This window comes from Alternaria postmessia (genome assembly GCF_024291825.1).
Source record: "Alternaria postmessia strain BMP 2775 chromosome Unknown scaffold_175, whole genome shotgun sequence".
Lineage (NCBI taxonomy): Eukaryota > Fungi > Ascomycota > Dothideomycetes > Pleosporales > Pleosporaceae > Alternaria > Alternaria postmessia.
Window position 1 is genome coordinate 1,869 of NW_026260248.1, and position 20,725 is coordinate 22,593.

The 20,725-nt window shown below is 53.2% G+C and overlaps 4 protein-coding genes across 4 annotated transcripts; 2 read left to right on the plus strand and 2 right to left on the minus strand.

Annotated features, from left to right (window-relative positions):
- Positions 1–1,807: 1,807 nt before the first annotated feature.
- J4E82_011217 (uncharacterized protein) lies at positions 1,808–3,133 on the minus strand (the record flags this gene model as incomplete). Its single annotated transcript, XM_051737426.1, has 2 exons — positions 1,808–2,749; positions 2,810–3,133. The coding sequence occupies 2 exons, from the start codon at positions 3,131–3,133 to the stop codon at positions 1,808–1,810; spliced, it is 1,266 nt and encodes a 421-aa protein (XP_051582809.1).
- Positions 3,134–5,371: 2,238 nt separating this feature from the next.
- Positions 5,372–9,457, minus strand: J4E82_011218 (uncharacterized protein; the record flags this gene model as incomplete). Its single annotated transcript, XM_051737427.1, has 3 exons — positions 5,372–5,541; positions 5,608–9,363; positions 9,412–9,457. The coding sequence occupies 3 exons, from the start codon at positions 9,455–9,457 to the stop codon at positions 5,372–5,374; spliced, it is 3,972 nt and encodes a 1,323-aa protein (XP_051582810.1).
- A 1,115-nt stretch (positions 9,458–10,572) lies between these two features.
- Positions 10,573–17,646, plus strand: J4E82_011219 (uncharacterized protein; the record flags this gene model as incomplete). The annotated part of the gene is made up of 4 exons (XM_051737428.1): positions 10,573–11,166; positions 11,248–11,563; positions 11,620–17,522; positions 17,584–17,646. The coding sequence occupies 4 exons, from the start codon at positions 10,573–10,575 to the stop codon at positions 17,644–17,646; spliced, it is 6,876 nt and encodes a 2,291-aa protein (XP_051582811.1).
- Positions 17,647–18,587: 941 nt separating this feature from the next.
- Positions 18,588–20,216, plus strand: J4E82_011220 (uncharacterized protein; the record flags this gene model as incomplete). Its single annotated transcript, XM_051737429.1, has 3 exons — positions 18,588–18,683; positions 18,869–19,180; positions 19,242–20,216. The coding sequence occupies 3 exons, from the start codon at positions 18,588–18,590 to the stop codon at positions 20,214–20,216; spliced, it is 1,383 nt and encodes a 460-aa protein (XP_051582812.1).
- Positions 20,217–20,725: the final 509 nt, after the last annotated feature.

Below are 20,725 nucleotides of genomic sequence, written 5' to 3' on the forward strand. Positions count from 1 at the left end.
AAAGGCAAAGCGAGGCTTCCGATCCCGAGCACGTATAGTACATTAGCATACCCGCAGATCGTTTTTACAAAGATCTCGTATTCAGAGCGGTACACTACTACCACAAACTTTCGGCTCTACCCACGCTACCCTACTGTACAACCAAAGAACAACGATCGACATACAACGGACCTGAAAATGGACGCCACTACTACTATCAACACACAATCGTCATCAGCGTCATCGTTACGAAGCTCATCGCCTACTACACCCATAACACCCTCCTCGCCTGCATCATCGGCAGGCGCATCATACTTCAACGCACCAAACTCGCCGCAGATCCCTTACCACATCATCGTCACGTTCGACGGTAAAGTGCGCGAGATGATGAGGATAGAAAGGCAGGTCGAATACCCAGTCCAGGAACGCCGATCGCGGAGGCCGGCACCTAGGCCGAGGTACTACGCGAAGAATGCGGAGGAGCAAAGACCAGAGGCTAAGAGGGTTGACAGCGGGTTCAGCGGGATGTAAAAGGTCAAGGCTTGGTTTGGGAGGTTGGCGAAAATGGCGTTTACGATTTTGATGACTTTCTTCATGGGTACAACGGAAAAGGATCATACCACGGCTGTCGTCGTTGGCAGTCGGCGGGAATGCAAAAAGCTGGAGGCTACCTAGCTGGAATACTGTCAGTAATTGTAAACGTAATCAAGAACAATGGAGGTCTTACTGTGCTATCCAATGGCTCCAATTCGAGAAGAATTCTCCTCACTCGCCAGCCTATTCTGCGATCATTCCGATTTTGGCTTCTTGGACGCAACTAGGACATCTCGATGCCAATGGTGCGCATCTCTTGCGCTAAATGTGAAGAGGCGGCTGAAGTCAGAACCGTTGGCGCCGTTGGGCGGGCTCTTGGGTCAGTGTGCCGCCTGCCAGGAACATGTCGTGCAACCGCTGGACTCGTGTATCCTGGGTGAGAGCGAAGGATTTGTCTGCTTCACTCATATCTTTGCTGGCTAGCATGATGATAGTGCTGACAAAGAGAGTTTGTAACGGGGTGGGACGAAGCGACTGAAGTTTCCGAAAGTAGGAGTGCCGTCCTGAGCTGCTTATTTTGCCGAGTAATCTTATGTGTATCAGCTCTTGTAGCAGGCCACGTAGGGAAGGCGGTAAAAATTGGCGGCGTAGTTCCGGATGTCAAACAATATGGTCGATGAAGATACTGGGTGCACTGTTGTGGAGAGGTACGAGGTATATTGAATAGCTAGACTAGAGACGAACTGCTATTGAGCTACGATAGCGTTCTATGCGCATATATACCTCCTCTATTGGCATTCTGGCCTGGAAGGGCCCGAGAGGGTCTGGTATACCCTGGAGGGACGCCTGGCCTGACACCGGACGGACATGAGAATCTGGTTAATGTTGATGGAGCGAGGCATCTCGTGGGCGAATTGGTGTTGATGACGAAGTAAAGGTTCTTAGTGTCGATAACAAAGTAGAGATTCTTAGTGTCGATAATAGAGTAGAGATTCACCCTTCATGTTGTCTTTTGTTACTGTTCGGGTTACCAGTCTGGCCGAGTAGATCTTCTCCAAGTCGTATGAACTCTCCGGCTTCAGTTGCAACTGCTTGCGTAGCTCTTGTGAGTCCTTCCGTTGCGACGGTCCACTGGAAGGGATATCCTAGTGTGGCTGTGGGCCGCCGTGGGATGTCATCGATCAGTGAACTTGAGCTCTGCCGGGACGATCGTCGACGGTGTAACACCGGCTGTCGGAGTGGGCTCGGTGGTGGGTACAGTTGCGTTGCTGCCTTCGCAAGTGTAAGTGCGGCTCTATATACACTTTTCGATTCGAACAACCCATCTCTTCCGACCTTGGCCTGTATCTATCATCCAGATTCTGATCTTCTCCGAGACACAGTTACAACAGATGATGTGTATCCTGTCATCTCGACCGACAACCTCGTTCGTCAGCTGTCTCGATGTAGGCCCGAAGGGGGGATCCGCTCCGCGACGACTGCGCGATAGAAGGACTCGAAGTCTCTTCAGCTCCTCAGCCAAGGGTGTCATGCCCTCGTCTCTGAGGCGGAGAGCCGCCCAGTTTATCGAAACGAACAAAAGCAACTCATCGTAATCGGAGCGTGGTCCGCCGTCCACAGTGATGAAGTCTTGAAGGGCAAGACTTTCTGCGAGATCATTCGGCGATGCGACGGATCCGATCTTTGGCCATGTGATGAAGTGGAAGGGAAGCTCTTCCCGCTGAAGAAGTTCATAACGAAGGTTACTTGGATATCGTGGCTGGTAGTGTCTCTTGGTAAGCGCATTTCTTCCAAGCGGTTCTTCTGGGCGCTTATGAGAGGCCTCCTTCGTGTCCTTGTCGTCGAACGTCCGATCCCTGATGGTGCGCACAAGAGTGGGAAGCTGGACGTGCCAGTTTTGATCAAAGAGCCATCTCTGCTCCGACATAGGAAGATCAGCGTAGAGATAATACCACATCCATCTTGTGATAAAGGTTGGCGACGGCTCGTCTTGACGGCATACGCTGGGCGTGTTCATCAACAGAGGAGAAGCCAAAAGACACTGCATGCTGTCTTGCATCCAGGCAACCTCGCTGTCTACCACCGCTTCAAAGAGCTTGTACAACTGTGACAAATCGCGAAGGTCAAAGTCTTGTCGGTCATGTTGTCCGAACAGTGTCACTGTTGAATCTGGGCTCTTTGCTGGGCGATTTACCCTGATGAGGGCACGCTGGCTGATATTGCTTGTATTTGGCATCTGAAACAATGGTTAGATTCTTATCTAGAAAGTCTTATCGGCTTGGTTGCGTAAACTTACACCCAAATACATGAACAGCTGGTCCTTAGTTAGAGACCACGATGCTCCAGGCCAGAGGACACATGCAATGAGCCTTGTAGCATGATCACGTTTGGTGGCGGAGAAGGGGTCTTGCACCAGCCACGTACACGCTACCTGGAGGTATGGAGTAACGATCTCCTGTTTCCGGAGTTCTTCGAAGTAGCTCAAGTATTGGGCTCGACCGAGCGCGAAAAGCTTGTCCCCAAGGGTCATGGCATAAACCGGGTCACTGCCAGATGTGCTTGACGTACTTTGGTTTCCAGGAAGAGGAAGCGAGTAACTTATTCCGTTAGAAGTTTCCATGATTACGTCGAGCGAAGCCGGCCAGGGTGTGCGGAGTTTCCTGATGATCCGGGGATGAACAGTTGGGAGTTATGGGAAGGGAGAGGGCGATGGGAAGAGCTGTCAGTCGATAGTTGGAAGTGGATGCTGTCAAGTCTGCTATGAGCGAGCGGTGGAGTGTAGGAACCTGAAAGGCGCTGTGAACGAGATAGTTCTTTGCCGAATGATGAGGTTGAGTGGAGATAGCTGGGTAGTCGAGGAGGTTAAGATAGCTTGGTAGTCGTGTTGGTCTGCGAGCGCGGAGGATACCGCTGTGGATTTTGATGGCTGCTCACTCGTATCGAGTAGCAGAGACACATACAATGTCAGTGACTGTCAACGTTCGTGTAGTCGTGGTCGATGTTATCGAACAACCTCAGTTCTATGCATAGAATTGAGTCGATTGAAGAACATTAGTAAGATAAGCCAGGAGACAGGTTGGTTTGTGAGTAGTAAGAGGTAAGAAGGTTGAATGGAGAGGAAAGGAGAAGTAGTTGCTGGGGGTAAGGGCCTCCGTCGAAGCGCATGAACCACCCGGGCGACGTTATGTCAGCAGCAGCGAGGGGAGCTATGAACAGTGGGTTGAACACGAATAGTGATGCAAGTGAGGGGCTCTAAAGTCTCTGGTATATGCAGGAAGAGTATCCAGAGTGACCCATGCCGGTCCACATAGATATAAAGGTTTGGCCAGGCCAACAACTTGACCCAACATAGCGATCAACCTTGCAATCTCAGTGGTATACCACCCAAAAAATCCCTACATACTCGGGAAGGTCTGTAGGGTCTTCCAAGAATGTGGGGTTTCAAGGCTCCCTTGGTGGTTTTCATAACCTCAGAAATGTCTCACGGATCCCAGCATTTTCACCATACCATCATCACTTAAGATGGCACAGTCTTCTTTCATGCCATAATCACCATAGCATCGCTCTTGATATCTTGGGAGCGGCCGTTTCCCAGAATTATATGTTCATTGCGACTGGTCTGTTACTCGAAACGATACGATACCAGTCAGGGACGACCACGCAGCAGCAGCCCTGAACACATATCCAAACGCTTGACTAGCTTGTCCAGAGAACGTCCTGTTGACGAGATGAGACAAGGACGCAAGTCTTGAAGTTACGCACATATACCTAAGCGCCAGCTTTTCACCTAAGCTGAAGTCAAAGCAGCTTACCTAAATCTATGTACATCCCTCGTTTCTGACAGCCTCCAGTAGTTGTCAACTTAAAGATCATTACTACAAATGTCAGAGCCTTTAGAGTACGGAGAGCGCTAATCAAACATCGTGCCGAGTAGATACATACGTCACTATCATTTCAGCAACGGACTTTGGTAATTTGGACGTGCTCCGTGCTTGCTCTGTGGTCAAGTGTACTTGGGTCGCGGATCCTAACCGTCCCAAACAAACGAACATCCAATCGTCGATTCGGCATGTGGAACCACTCGCGTACATGGGCTGCCAATCGTAAGCGGGCGCTTACCTCAGTCGACCGTCATGGAATTCTGGGGAAGCGGAGTAGGTATCCAGTCTATCCTGTTGGGCGGCCACTGTACCGAAATTTCTTCCTTAAGATGCGACTCGAGGCCATGGATGCTGGACCAACATGTATTCATTTGGTAGAGACAAGATTATAACCGAACCCTGCGCGAGACTCTATAACAGGGGAAGCGGCAAGGGATAGCCCAGGTCTTAGCCAGCCAAGAATACTTTTCATTTGTGCTTGTAGTACGATACCTGCCGCTACTGGTAAATGACCATGCCACGTCGTTGTAGGGAATAATCGAGCAGTCTCCACTGAGCAGCCACCCAAGGGCGCTTGACTTTTCCCTACAACCGAGTGATGCCACACTTGGACATCTTTCTAATCACACTCCACAACTGCTTGTATACCATTCCTCACTGCATTCGAAGTATCTCGTTTCCGAAGTTAGTGGCCATGTACAATTTCCCATTCATCGTAGAACGATCTGGAGCTATATACGTTGCTGATTAAGCCTATGTGATACCTCGCCATCCCATCTCACTCTCCAAAAAAACAGTAAACTTACCACCAAGAAGATTTACACCTCCAACGCCCAACAACAAGAACGAGGGTATGTGCAAACGCATCGCTGAATCGTTAAAAAAGCATTAGTCGAAAACCGACAAAAGTTTCCATCCATTCGTCCTTTCCATCTTTCCGTCATTCCCCATCCAGCTCATTCACATAGCCCCATCGTTCAACATGGCTGAAGGTAGTTCGAAGGTACAAGACCAGGTCTACCAGTGTTACCCACAGGTTCAGCCTCCCACCATCCATCATCCTGCAACCTAAGCACAGCAAGAATATCTCCCTTTTGGAAACCTAGTTCCTCTGGGATCTGTGCCGCATAGGAATACATCGCGCGTGCTGTTACAATCTGTTAGTAAAAAGCCCCTTCCTTCCTGTGATGACAAAGTTGGAAGTAAAACTTACAGTAATTCAAAATCAATCTTCCCTGACTGTTATAATTCTTCGGCTCAGCCAAACTCTTACTGCGCGCCCTGCTCTCGGCTCTCACACTTCCAATCACACTCCCCGCACTCCCACCACTGGCCCCAAATCCAAACTCACTTCCACCGCCCATGTAGGAAGATTGCGGTCGCGCTGTACTAGCAGTACCGGGCCTCACTGAAGATCCAGAGGTCGTAGGGCGCGCCGAGGTAGCAGTTCCAGGACGACCACGCACACTGCCTCCGTATTGACTGCCGCCGTAGACACTACCATCGCCGCGTACGCTACCCGCAGTCGACAGAGCGAGGTCCATGCCAGCGCCACTGTGAGAACTGGGTGGACGATCTGAAGCAGCAGAGTTGCGGAAAGCCGGGTTCGGACTTGCAGCTCTGGAAGCCGGACCAGGTGCCGCGCGAGACTGGGGTCGGGACTGTGATTGTGCGTAGGCTGGTTGAGGGGGCTGCTGTGGGGGAAGAGGTGATGCAGTTCGCGGTGCTGGGGATGGTGCGCCGCGGGCTGGTTGTTGGAACGAGTTACGTCCTACCGGTGTGCCGTAAGCTTGAGCGGCGGCGGTAGTTGTTTGCGCTCTGGGCCTGCTGCCGGCACTCGATGCGGCATATGGATTGGGTGATGCGGTGCGGCTGAATGAAGTTGCGGGAGAGGCTTGCTGTTGTGCCCTTTGCTGTTGCTGCTGCTGCTGGAGCCTCGATGCTGGTCGTGGGACTTGTTGTTGCGGCGGTTGCTGGGGCTGCTGTTGTGCTCGTGGTGCTGGTTGAGCTGCAGGCTGTTGGCGTGGTGCAGGTTGCGTTGCTTGTGGTTGCGCCCTTGGTGCTGGTTGTGCAGCTGGTGGTTGCTGTCGTTGCGCAGGCTGGTATGTAGAAGGCGAATTGGGCTGTGAACGGTATGAGTTTTGGGGCGCTTGTTGTGTGGTATTGATTGTGGGCCGGGGGCTGATAGCACGTGGAGGTTGTGCGGGAGAGGCAGTCCGTGGTGGTTCTTGCTTTGTGGGACTGCGGCTAGAGGATCGAGACGCCTGACCAGTGTTGAACATGTTCACCTTCTGGTTGACATACATCTGGGTGGTCTTTTGCATTGCACGCGAAGTATGTGCTGGCTTAGGAGCTCCCAAGCGCGACATAGCTGGCTGCTCTGGTGGCTGCTGTGGTGGTTGCTGCGGTGGTTGCTGCGGTTGCTGTCGCGGTTGCTCCCGTGGCTGCTCCCGTGGTTGCTCTCGTGGTTGCTCTCGTGGTGGCTGATCGTATTGTGGAGGAGGTGTGCCTCGCTTTGCAGCATTCAGGTCTGCTACGTTAGAAAGGGGAGTTGGCTTACCGCCTGCCAGCCTCGAGCTGATACCAGGCGTGCCCGGAGGAGCAGGCGTTGCAAGACCCATGTAACGATCTGCTGTCTGGCGGGAACCAGCCTGTTTGCGATCATCTGTCTGACGAACAGACGTCTGTTTAGTGACACCCCTCAATTCCTCCAGGGCCTGCGCAATCGGGTCAAGCTCCTCCCCTGGCTCTGGTTCCTGCTCTTGTTGCTTCTTCTTGTCTGGCGTGGCTACGTCGAAAACATTGTTACCGACGTTGAGCTGGAAGGTGGCTCGAGGATCAGCTGGTTCTGGACTGGGCGAGGGCGCACGACTTTGAATAGCCCGAGTAACAGGTGCTCTACTGGCAAAGCTCTTGGTGGGGCTGGTATTCTCCTCCGTGGTTTTGCGCGGGGACGGTGCCCATGTGTTGCGATTGCGATTGGCAGGCATAAGAGCTGCCGGAGTCTCGACCTCGTGTTTGCTCTTTCTCCGCGCGAATGGACTGCTGTTGAAAAAGCCTCTCTTCTTTGCAAACGATTGCTCTTCAGGCCCAGGCGGGCTAGTTTCACGGACCGGAGACTGTGCCATTGGCTTACCAGGGGAAGCGGAACCAGTTGGTGCCTCAATGCTAGAGAACGACGTAGGGTTTGAATATTCACTTTGCGAATCCTCCCTGCTGGCAGGTCGAACGGGGCTTGGGATTGAGCTGCGATCAGATGGTGCATCAATACGGCAGAATTGTGTCATCCCATCAGCAGGATAGTCGTTGTGTGGGACCTGGTTTTGTTGATACTGTTGGCGAGCTTGTTGCTGTGCTTGAACCAACCGGGGATCTGGCTGCACTGCGCGTGTGATTTGCGGTGATAGAGGTGCTTGTTGTGGCTCTGGCTGTTTTGGTGGCTCCACGTGCTGTCGCAGAGGTTCGATATGGTGTTGTTGTCTTAGTGGTTCGGTGTGCTGTCTCAGAGGCTCAATGCGCTCTTGCTGTCTTGGGGGATCTGTATGTTGCCTCAACGGCTGCACCTGCTGTCTTGGCTGCTCTGCACGTTGTCTCAGTGGCTCGACTTGCTGGTATCGCGGATCCACTTGATGTATAGATTCAGCATGTCGGGAATCAGCACGCGGTCGGGACTGAGCACGCTGTCGGGTAGATTCTACGGATTGACGGCGAGACTCCATGCGCGGTCGAGGAGATTCATGACGCTGCCGGGGAGAATCCATACGCTGCTGCGGTTCGTCCATCAGTGGTGGCGGAGGTTCAATCGGCTGTCTGAACGAATCTACAGACTGTCTGAACGAATCTTTAGACTGTCGGAATGATTCTACAGATTGCCGTGGCATATCTATCGACTGCCTGGGCGACTGTCGGGCGTTGTCGAGAGAGGGCTGTGGTAGCATGATGTCGTCGGGAGCTATTGGGCGTGTCGACTGTGGAAGGCCCAGCTCTCGTACTAGCGGATTGTTCGGATCATTGTGCGAAGAGAATGTGGAAGGCGCTGGTGAGGAAGCGCGGTAGGCTGGATTTAGGGTTCTAGCGAACTGGGCGACTGAGTAGTTCTCGTCCTCCTCGGAGGCTATCGATGAGGTTTCGGCATCTCCCCTGCAGAAGTTGATGAACTTGGGAGGATCAGGAATCTCCTGGCCTGTGCCCGACTCCTTGATGAAGCCGAAGATGTCCTTTTCTACGTCACAGTCTTCGAGTGAGAGGCGCATCTTCTCGCATGAGGCATCGTCACTGACGCATACTGTGGAGGCAATGTTGGCAAAGTTCCAGAGACTGCTCTTCGTGTAGTCGATGCGCTCCTCTTCGAGGTCCTGGAACTTGTCGCAGGCGGCTTTCCAGTCCCGGTTCCACCTGCCCGTGGTCTCTTCGAGGACCTTGACTGCGGCCTCGTATTCACTGCTCGTGGTCGCTAGGTTGATCTGTGTCTTCTCCAGCTTTGCCTTGTTCTTTCGCTCTTCATGTCCCATGACCATGTGTGCCTGCGCTAGGAAACCCTTGATCTTGAGACAGTCTTGCTCGTATCGGTCGCGTGCCTTGTTGACCGTCGATGTCTGCTGCATCTTCAGCTTGAGCAGCTTCTCGATGCCATTCTGAACAATCTTCCTCCGCTCCTTCATTCCTCCGGCGAAAGCGGCTAGCGGCTCCTCCAGCTCCGTCTTCATATGCTGTGATATGCTCTGATGTGCCTTGCCCATGGACTCGACCTCGGCTCGGATGACATCGCACGACAGTCGTAGAGTGCCCGTTTCGCAGGATCCTAGGGGCTTGCGGGAGAGATTGAGGAGTTTCCGCGAGTATTCTTCTTCGATTGCGGCTCGGGCTGCATAGAAGTTCTTGAGTTCGTCGTTGGTGACTTTAGCCGCATGCATGCGGTCGAGCATAGGACCGACGCCCGCGTCATCTTTGCCCCAGAAGTTGTTGGCGACTGCATTGTCAGCATGGTCAGTTTCGAGGTGCTATCTATTTCACATACACGATAGGGAGACCGAAGGCGGCTCCGTCGCCGCTGCACCACCCATGGCGCCTTGTGTTTACTGCTTCAGCGACAGGGAATTGAGAGAGCTAGCAAAATGGGCGAGAAAGCGAATGCTCGCATGTGTTTTGGGGGAAGAATATGGGGTATCTGATATGCAGTCGAGAAGACTGAGCCAGGTGTTGACAGTGGACCAGGGTGCGCTGGCGGTGTACCAGTGGACACCTGTGTTGACGGCCAGCAACATCACCATAGCGACGCGAGCGCCGAGGGGTAGCGCTAACCGCAGGCTATGACGAACCGCCGCCTATGAACTACCACCCCTATTGCGACGTGTTATTGGAGAAGATTGGTTTCTTTTGCCCTGCGTTCCTGATGCGTTCCCTGATGCGGTCCAGGAGGGCTACTACATTGCCATAGCCATCGTCATAATGCAAAGAAGCAAGCCCAACGCAGGGACTTGTTCAGCAAAGGACGTATCCGGGCATCAGCTCTGTCGGAGATATTGGACCTGTGCAAGAGACAGACAGCGCCGTGTGTATGCGGGTGCTGAATGCTGAATGCATGACCCCCGGCCAGTCTCTGTCGTCCATGCCGTCGTGGGTTGAGGTCGCGCAGTTGTGCCCAGGTAGTTAGCTGCGAAAGAACGGATTAGATTACATCATCATCAAGGAGCGACCTGGACTGGCTCTCAATCGTACAACAGCAATTCATCAGACACGAGATAACTGGAAGGTCCCGGGAGACGTCTGTGACGGGAATTGGATCGAAGAGAGAACAGTCATGAGCATTGAGGTGGAGAGTGGGGTATATAGCAAGAGGGCGCCTCATCGTGTATTTCCATGTCGCAGTGTCTAGCAGCGCAACATTGATAGTACGGAGATTGGAACACGGCATCTGAGAAGAGAATGCATCATCTACACTGCTTCGAACTTGGAATCAACCAACCTCTGTGTGCGCGGTCTTGGTGACTGCGCAGAGTGTCATGTCCAACGTGGCAGGTCGCTCTACCACAGGCGCTAGTGCCAAGACCTCGCTCTTCCTGCCTGCATGGCCGACTGAACGTCTGGTTATCACACCCGTGCCCAAAACCCCATCACCACTCCAATCACCCCCCTTCACCCCCACCCGCCACGCGCTACTCATGGAAAGACTCTTTCGATGAGCCAGCAACACCCCTGGGGCGCCCCGAGACCAAACCAAAGCACACGCCTCACGCCCATATCCACGGCAATTGCCCACGAGCAGCGCATCACCAACACGCCCTCACCCAGCAACTCGCAGCCCGCCCAGTCGCCCGCCACAGCAAACTTCCCCTCGCTGCCGCCCGCGTCTTCATCGCGCCTCGTCCGCAGCCGCAAGTCGTCGGCCGCCTCGTCGACGTCGTCGCCCTTCTCGCCCCAAGCAGGACAGCAGCTCCCCGCCAGCCAGCTGCTGTCCTCGAGAGGGTCCAGGACCATAGCGCCCCAAGCTGCCTCGCACTTGGCTTCCTCCGCCGCAGCCGCTACCAACGGCCCAGGTGCACAGTCAAGTAGCGGCGGAGGAGCCTCCAAGCTTGTCCGCGCCTCGCCTTCACTCTCCACCTCGAGCACCACGGGCTCCCCTAGCACAGCCACCAACCCCTCTGGCCCCTCGTCCCAGAACCTTTCTCGCATTGTCATCGCCCAGATATTTCTGCTGCTCAGTCAGTTTGGCCCTGTAAAGGACGACAAAGACCGCGCCAAGTGGGACACGCAAACCGAGCAGATCAGGAAGGTTCGTCTGACCCCGTTTGCGCGCTTGCCCTGCACTCCCTTGCTTGCGCCCCGTCCCTTCCCCATTTACTGACGCGCCCAGCTGGTCGACTCAAACGGCATGGAGGTCTTTTCAAAATACTTCCGCCGCGTGCTGCAGAACAATGCAGCCACCATCTTCGGCACCGGCGCCCGCAACGCCGACAGCAACGGCAGCTACCAGATCCTCCTCACCGAGGTGCACAAAATACGGAAGGAGCCCGAGCAGGCAGACAAGATTGCAGTGTCAATAAGCTCCAGCGAGGGCGACTTGTTCCGCGACTTCGACCTGCAGGCCTTCATATCCCACTTCAAGCTCGACTCGGTCGCGAAGACGATGCTAGCCCTCGCCTGCAGGAAGACAGATCTCCGGACTAAAGGTGGGCATCTCAGCCCCAATTGGCTCCCCCACTGACTTGACGCTAACTTCCACCAGCCGATGCTGTACTGTCCACTGTAGGCGATGACCTGCTAATGGCCGTCGCGCAACCCACCCAGCCAGAGGACATGAGCCACGAATACCTCGCCGCCCTCGTCGAACGCTTACTGCAAGATCCACCACAAGGCTGGGACGAAGAGAAAAAGATGAGCCTAGCGTACGCCGTTCAGATGCGATACCAGCAGACACACCAACAGATCCCCGGCATCGTCGAATCGAAGCTGATACTCGTCGAGCTCACAGATGGCTCACGGAATCCTCTGGTCAAGCTGGTCAAACAGGCGGGTCCACAAGGCACAGCTACGGTGGAGGCATGCAAAGAGGTGCTCGCTTCTGCCGAGACGCGCGACATCAGCTACCAGCAAGTTGCCGCGGTGCTCCTCTATCTCGCGCTCTCTACTGGATACAACGCGAAGAACTTTGTTGCCGCACTACGCGAACACCGGACCGGGCAGCGGATAGACTGGCAGGATGTTGTGTTGGCTTTTGACCGGGACCACCTACGCATCGAGAAGCACCAGTTCCTAGCTATATACAACGCGTTGCTCCCTGTTGCCCAAGACACGGAGAAGTTCGACATACAAGCACTATGGGGAGGGCAATGGCAGCACGACTTGACACAGTTATACTTCGTAGTCGCTTTCCTGTCCTCTACACGACAAGAGCTGGACGTGACACAGATCCCTAGGTTACGCACCTCTTACTCGTTGAAGACGTTCGAGAACGCGTCCGATGACGCCAAATCCTTCGCCGAGGAAGCAACCAAACACCCCTTTGTCTCGCTCGACGCGACAGCCGCGCTGTTCAACATGATCTTCCAGACATCCGAGACCTATCACACGGCCCAGCTGATGGGCATACCCGATTTGGTGATCAATCCACACACGGCGGAGTTCCTCGTAGCGGCAGCGGCAGTCCCAAAGCCTTGGGGTGCCTTGCAGGAACAGGCATTGAAACAATTATTTGATCCGTACTTCCTCAAGAAGCTACCCATCTACAACTTCGTCCTCTACGGCCTTTGGAAACAGGATTCCCAATGGCTTACAGATCGGTTTGTCGATGCCTACAACGCCGACTCAATGACCCTCAGTCTGGTACTCGAGCACGCGGAGACGAACAACTGGTTAGAGCAACTGATTCGCAGTAATACTGACATCAGCTTGGATTTGGCTGCACAAGCGCACGCGCGTGGCAAGTTCGAGCTTGGTACCTGGCTTGAGCAGACATTCGAGCAGGCCGGGCCGCTATTCCGTCGCATCCTGACTAACTTTCTGAGTGCGCGGGCTGCAGAAGAAATGCAACGAGCACGAGACGACCATCAACCTCTTAACCTACCGCTTGCTGTCAAGACAGTATACCCACTGCTCTGGTTCCTTGCACAGTGCGGTCTCCCTGAGCCGGAACTGCTGCCCTTACAGCGGAACTGCATACAGGCATACCCGAGGTTGATCAACTACGGCGAAGGCGTGGATGACATTATCGACGCCAACGGCCAGAACGGAAACTCGCTTCCGGAAGAGGCAGATAAGAAGATGCAAGAGCATTTCAAGAACATGTACAGCGGTGACAGTGATGTAAGAGACATCATCTCAGCACTCAAGAAGTACAAGGAGTCGCGTGATCCCGCGGACCAAGATTTGTTCGCATGCATGATCCACGGCCTTTTCGATGAGTATAACTGCTTCGGGGAATATCCTCTAGAAGCCTTAGCCACGACTGCTGTGCTTTTCGGAGGTATCATCAACTTCAACCTCTTGTCCCGAATTGCACTCCAGGTTGCGCTGGCTATGGTTCTAGAAGCTGTTCAGGAATATCGACCCGAGGACAGTATGTACAAGTTCGGCCTCCAAGCTCTCATACACTTCTCGAACCGACTGCACGAGTGGCCCAACTACTGCGATCAGCTCCTCATTGTCCCTGGGCTCCAAGGAACTGAGATTTTTGCTAAAGCTGAAGAAGTTGTAGGTCAGCAAGTCGGCGAAGTTAACGGCGATGGTCACAACGGTGTGGGATTGACAAACGGTAACGGTATCGATGATGCTCTCCACCAGGAGCCGGCCATACCCAAGTTCAGCTGCCTCTACGTCGATCCCCCACTCCGCCCAGAGCTGTACGAGGACCCCGACGAAGACGTTCAAGACAAAGTTCTGTTCGTATTGAACAACGTCTCCGAGCGCAACTTGCGCGACAAGATCAGCGATCTCACCGAAGCCGTCGAAGAGAGGCATCACCAGTGGTTCGCAAACTATCTTGTCGAGGAGCGCGCCAAAATGCAGCCTAATTTCCAGCAACTCTACCTCGACATGCTCGACCTGTTCAACGATAAGACACTTTGGGCTGAGGTGCTCCGTGAGACGTACGCGAGCGTCATCCGTATGCTGAATACTGACTCCACGCTGGGTTCTACGGAGCGTGGCCATCTTAAGAATCTGGGTTCTTGGCTTGGTTCACTGACTATTGCCCGAGACCAGCCGATCAAATTCCGCAACATCTCATTCAAGGACTTGTTGCATGAGGGTTACGATACTGATCGCCTTCTTCTTGTCATTCCTTTCACCTGCAAGGTGCTTGTACAAGCTGCCAAGTCTTCCATCTTCAGGCCTCCCAATCCTTGGATCATGGAGATGCTGGGAGTTCTTATGGAACTTTACCACTTTGCAGACCTAAAGTTGAACCAGAAATTCGAGATCGAAGTTCTCTGCAAAGGTCTAGAGCTTGACCACAAGGAAATTGAGCCCACAAACAGTATCCGAGGACGACCCCCAACGGATGAAGAGTTCCTTGGATCCATGGTTCCTGAAGGATTAGAAGCATTCAGTGATCTCTCGATTATGGGCCTGAACCGTGGCGCCCGAGGTCCGAACGAACGATTCTCGTCAGCGGCAATCACGGCAGCTCTGCCCGATTTCACCAACCAGCTCCAGTACCCGCCCTCTGGAAACAGCGCGGTCCCTCCAGCGGCATTGAAGAAGATCTTCCTTACTGCTGTCAACCAAGCCATCCAGGAGATCATCGCTCCGGTAGTAGAGCGCTCTGTCACTATTGCCGCCATCTCAACATCGCAGTTGATCAACAAGGACTTTGCTATGGAACCCGACGAGGAGAAGCTTCGCAATGCAGCACACACTGTTGTCAAGGCTCTTTCTGGTGCCTTGGCCCTTGTTACTTGCAAGGAGCCATTACGCATGAGTATTCAAAACCACATCCGTGTAACAGCTAGAGACCTTCCCGACCAAGCGCTGCCAGAGGGCCATATCATCATGTTCGTGAACGACAATCTTGACCTCGTCTGCAATACGGTTGAGCAGGCCGCTGAAATGTCGTCTCTTGCGGAGATTGACATGCAGATCGAGGAAGCAGTCCGCATTCGCCGAATGTTCCGCAGCTCTCGTCCGAATGAGCCATTCAAGGATGCAAACATCAGCCCATGGGCATTCTATATCCCTGAACCATACAAGCAGATGCCTGGTGGTCTGAATCGCGAGCAGCTGGCCATCTACGAAGATTTCGGTAGACAGTCACGAGGTGCTCCGCACACGAACAACACGTCCCAAGACGGTGGACGTCAGCTTCCAGACGTCCTCCAAGACCAGTTCGCAGCGGTACCGAACCTCCCAACTCCAGGTGCTGCACCAGCAGAGCCACGCCAACCAGCACAGCAAGCCCGGCTACAGAGTCTTCAAGCCCCTCATGCACCTTTGACACAACAACAACCAAACGGCTACATGGAAGCTCCAGGCCTGGAGCGTGGCCAGCGTGGTGTTGAGGATCTTTTGCTCGAACTGACTCGCGTTATCAAGGAGGCGCCAGAGGAACGTATCAGCGAACTTCAGCCTGGTAGCAGCAATGTTCACCAGGTTTTCGACCAGCTCATCACAAGTGTTGAGTACGCGGGTCCTAACAAGGAGACCTGGGCTTTCCGCATCGCAGGTCAAGTCACTAACCATCTCTTTTCCGACTCATTGAGCCGCTTGGAGGTCGAGGTCATGGCGCATCTGCTAAGTCATCTCTGCCAATTGTCTGTCCAGACTTCGCGGCAGGTACTTATGTGGTTGGCGACTCTACACGACGACGACAGGATTTTCAAGTCCACAGTCATGGTCGCTTTGATGGAAGTTAGCCTGATGGATATGCACCGCCTGAACACGACTATCGCCAAGGCCATTCAAGAACGACGTGTCGCCGCAGTAGAGATGCTGTCTAGCTTGATGGAGGAGCTCCTACTTAACGAACATCCAAGTGCGTTCCGTGCCGACTTCGCCATGTCCATCGATGCTCTTACCACATGGCTAGCAGAGGACCCATCCTTCGAGCTTGGGAAGCGTGTGCTCGGCAACCTTCAGGTACCATCCAACGAGCCGATGCTTACGCCACCAGGATCCGGACACAAGGATCAACTTGAATATGTCTTCGATGAGTGGGTGCATCTCCAAATGGAAAGCATGCCAAAGAAGACAGTTGGCGCATTCATCTACCAGCTCCACCAGCAGAAGGTGATGGAAACTCAGGAATCATCTGTTGCATTCATTCGCACCTGCATCGACTCTTCAGTAGCCGCATACGAACAGGAACATTCCGCACCGTTTGGTAACGGTAATGAAGACATTGCGACCGTCAAGATCGATGCACTTGGCCGACTAGTGGTGGACCTTGTCGTTTACCAAGGCGAGCAAGACGGAGCCGTCAAGGAAAGCAAGGCTAGGTATCTGGATCAGATACTCGTCGTTGTCGTGCTCGTTCTCTGCAACCATCACAGCACACGAGGCGATGCCTTCAACCAGAAGGTCTTCTTCAGGTTGTTCTCTGCCATCCTTTTCCACCTGAACGACGCGGTAAAGAAAGAGGCTCTAGCTGACCAGAAGGCTGACGTCTTCCTTGCTGTAGCCAGGGCTTTGTTGGTTCTCCAACCCTCGCACCTCCAGCGATTCACATTCTCGTGGCTGGCACTAGTTGCTCACCGTATCTTCGTACCTGCTATGCTAGAAGAGGGCCAAGGAGACAAGCGATGGGACGTCTACGCTCAGCTTATCGAGACGCTCTTGATCTTCACGGGCAAGCTCATCAAGCCTACAGGAGAGACGGTCATGGCTGAACAGTTCTACCGCGGTGTCCTGCGAGTTCTGCTAGTGATACACCACGACTTCCCTGAGTTCCTGGTCGAGAACCACTTCCGGTTTTGCAACAGTATTCCCATGCACTGCACACAACTCCGCAATCTCATTGTCAGCGCCTACCCTTCCACCATCCTCGAAATGCCAGACCCGTTCACAGCTGGACTTAAAGCCGATCGACTAGAGCATGACCTTCAAGCACCGGTCATCCGTGCCGACATCGCGCAGGTGCTTTCAGATGCAGGTATCAAGGATGCTATAGACAACCTCCTAAAGGGCTCAGAGTTGAAGAACAAGGACGTTGACAAGGTGTGCCAAGCAGTCTACTACGCAGAGGCTCAATCAGCAGCGTTTGAGCTCGTCTCCACGACAGCGAACCCAACGTTGATACATGCAATTACTCTGTACATTGGCATCGCGACTCTGGGGACCGGTCCCGCTAGCGTTCCGATCTTTGATGCAGAGAGCCCAGCTACCAAGGTCATCGAGAGGCTTGTCAAAGACTTCCACCCGGAGGCCAGGTTCCACTTCATCAGCGCCATCGCGAACCAGCTCCGCTTCCCGAACACGCATACTCATTTCTACAGCTACACGCTGCTCCACCTCTTCGGACCCCCTAACGACGATTCGCTCGCATTGGAGATCCAAGAGACCATTACCCGCGTGTTATTAGAGCGCCTGCTAGTCCACCGCCCACATCCCTGGGGACTCATTATCACGCTGTTGGAGATCTTGAAGAACCCAACCTACACGTTCTGGGACTTGCCGTTTGTCAAAGCAGCTCCTGAAGTACGTAATCTTCTACTTGCTTTGCTGTCCAACCATACTGACTCGTCTTCTTCTTTTGAAGGTTGAGCGGTTGCTTAATGCACTGTTTACGCATGCGCAGGCGAGTCCGCGTCCGCTGGCTTAGGCGGCTGGTGGTAGGAACTCGGAGTTTTGCAGCAGAGTGTATTTGATGGGTACTAATAACCTTCCTCCGTTGTTTTTGAGGAAGACTTAAGTAGTTGATCTTCTTCTTCCCTTTTTCCTATGTGGGCATTCGGGTTACTTCTCAACCTGCTTACGGGTATCACGACTCCTATTGGGCTGGCCGGCAAAAAAAACAAGGGGGTTAATGACACGTATGTGGAAGGGATCCGAGATGAGCATGGGAACGCAGAAGATGACGTTCGCGGTTTTTGGTATCGTTTTCTATTTCTGGTCCATGATACAAAAGCACGGAGTTCTTCGGAATCGTCACTTGGGGGTATTGCTATACCATTCATGGGGATGCTGCGTTACTAGTCATGTTCATTGCTGTCGCGCATTTCTTGTAGAATAAGCATTGCGAGGCGAATACTTTGTACTGGGTGGATGAGGCGCTCAATGCGAGGTTTCTTACCGTCAAGTGCATACTTTGTAGGATATTATGAATGGTGTTTCCTGCTTCGTCACTTCGCTTTGGTTTCTTGGTCTGTCTGCTTGTGTGAGTTGTGTATTGTGAAGGTGATGTAATGTAAGGATGTGAAGAGGAGGGAAAGTGAGATGGGTATCTATGTTGCAGCTGCTCTTTCCATTCCTGTCATTTCTGGAAGGCGCGTTATCGGGCGTCTTCATCTGTCAACACAGCAGACAGCGTAACGCAAACGCACGCAACAACAACAACAAACAGATGCCTTTTCACTTCTCACCACTCAACCGCCGCGACAACGAGTCCAGGCTCGGCCTTCACCATGTTCGCCTCTATTTGGCTCTTTCCTCTTATTCGGCTTTTTTCTGCCCGCAAAACGGCTGCCGTGCTCCTCTCACTCTCAACCGCTACCGCAACCGCTCTCGGAGCTTCCGCCTCTTAGGATTCATTATAACGACGCGATGACTTCGCAACTTGAGATTGACGTATCGCCTTCCCCACCTTACCCCACAGCGTATTTTCTCTGCGATGGCGTTACCGACGCTAAGACTCTCAAGGTGAGTTCTGTTTCTATTACTGCATTTGCTTGTTGGCATGTATGGAGGAGTTCTAGCAACAGCGTTTGCCGTTGTGAGGTGTACGCCACCACATTCAATATCCTTTGAATTGTTCGGGACAACTCTTCATTCTCATACACCTCACAACTCACTATCCTCGCTAACACTACAAATTACCCTTTCAGACCGCGCTCTCCCTCTCACGCACACCCAAGCTCCGCAAAGCGCGTATTGAAGGTTATCGTCGCTCCGTCCGTTCAGGCCACGGGGCTAGCACACTAGCATTCGATGCCCGCAATTTGGGCGAGTGGTGCGGCACAGAAGTTGTCAAAGGAGTGATTTTCGAGGCCTTGTGTTTGGAGGAGGAAAGGGCGCTGATTCAGTATGTGGGTGGAACTGGAGAGGTCAAGACTGAGAAGATTGAGGTTGCTTGCCCGAGTCTGCTGGGCAAGGTGGGGATGATGAAGACGATCAGGGGCAGGATCTTCGTGCCAGAGGTAAGTCAATGATCGAGGATTGAATGGAGGGTTTAGGCTGACAAGTTGCTTCAACTGACAGGGCGATGGAGATACGCTCGTAGGAAGTACGAGGAGCTTCATGCATAGCGAAAGGAGGCTAGAGCCGGATGAGACCGATACAGTTGTCAGCGATGGCAGGTCTGCTGAGGATTCGGCTATGGAGCAAGAGCCTAACGACGGCGCCTTATCCGAGACAGGCTCGATAGCTGTTGCTGACGGACATCCGACACCACGCATATCGCCTTCGATCGCGACATTGCACGACACGGATGTTCCGCACCAGTCTCTCGATGAGCTTGCGTTAGCCGCCAGTGACGAGTATCTGGAGCCTCTCGCTTACGAGCATCCAGCTGATCCAAAGATTGAGACCAAGGACTGGGCGGCAACTAGCGAGGTTCCTACTACAGGGATCGATGACATCAAGGACACTAAGATCTATAAGGAGCTCATGGACATGCAAGAACCTAGCAAGGTCGAGGCAGCCAAAGGTTCAAGCGAGATTGAGACTCCGCAAGTCAAGGACATCAAAGATACCAAAGTCTTCAAGGCAATCATGGAGGCTAAGGAACCTCAGGAGATCGAGGCGATTGAGGAGGCTCAAGAGACCGCCGACACCACTGACAGCTGCAAGCCCTTCCACATGGAAGAGATCAAAGAGATTAACGACATCGACGACGGCAGGGACATCCAGGTGGAATCTGAATATCAGCGATTGCTTCTAGCAGAGCAAAGAAGATCAAGGGCTGTCTCGATGAACACGTTCGTTTCTGGTACAACCACCGCGATCGGTGATGAGCGAAGCGTGTCCGCGTCCGCGACGCAGCCATGGTCCCCATCTACTCCATGGCGAAAGGAACATGCCACCGCACCTGTCCGTTCAGTTCTCACAGCGACGTCTCCCAGCCAGTCTATGGGAACCGCTACTCGTATGCGGAAGACTAGTGATAGCATCAAGTCCTTAGTTGGAAAGTTCGAGAACTTGACTCCTCAAAACACCCAGAGCAAGGGTGCTTGATGGGCGCGAGGACTTCATATGGTATGCGACAACACCGTTAGAAAGTGCTACGTCTTCGATGGAAAAAGAAGTTATACACGTATCTGGATGTTCGGAAAGGTATATATTGGACTCTCTGTGTCCGCTAAGCGAGGCGTTTCGGCGTCTTCTTGTACTTTTCCAGCTACACTACGTGTATATCCGCTTGCTTACCTGTTTGCTTCTTTGCTTTATGTCCAGAGTATACCGATGCAAAACGACATGTTTGTTTGCTTCATCTCCCGATCTCGTCTTTCTCGCATGCTGTGATCACACCATCACCGACTTCCAATCTCTTCGCAACCGGCGCTGCTTAGCTTGAAGGTTGTCAAAGCTGAACCGTAGGACTCAAGTCCACGCAGCTTCAGAATCGCGAATTCCTCCAAACTCTCGATCAAGATGGAAAGAGAAACCCATAGAATGTGCTACTGGTATTCGGTTAATACTGCGTGCTGCATCGACCCCGCCTTCCCAAACATAGCTAGGCTGTG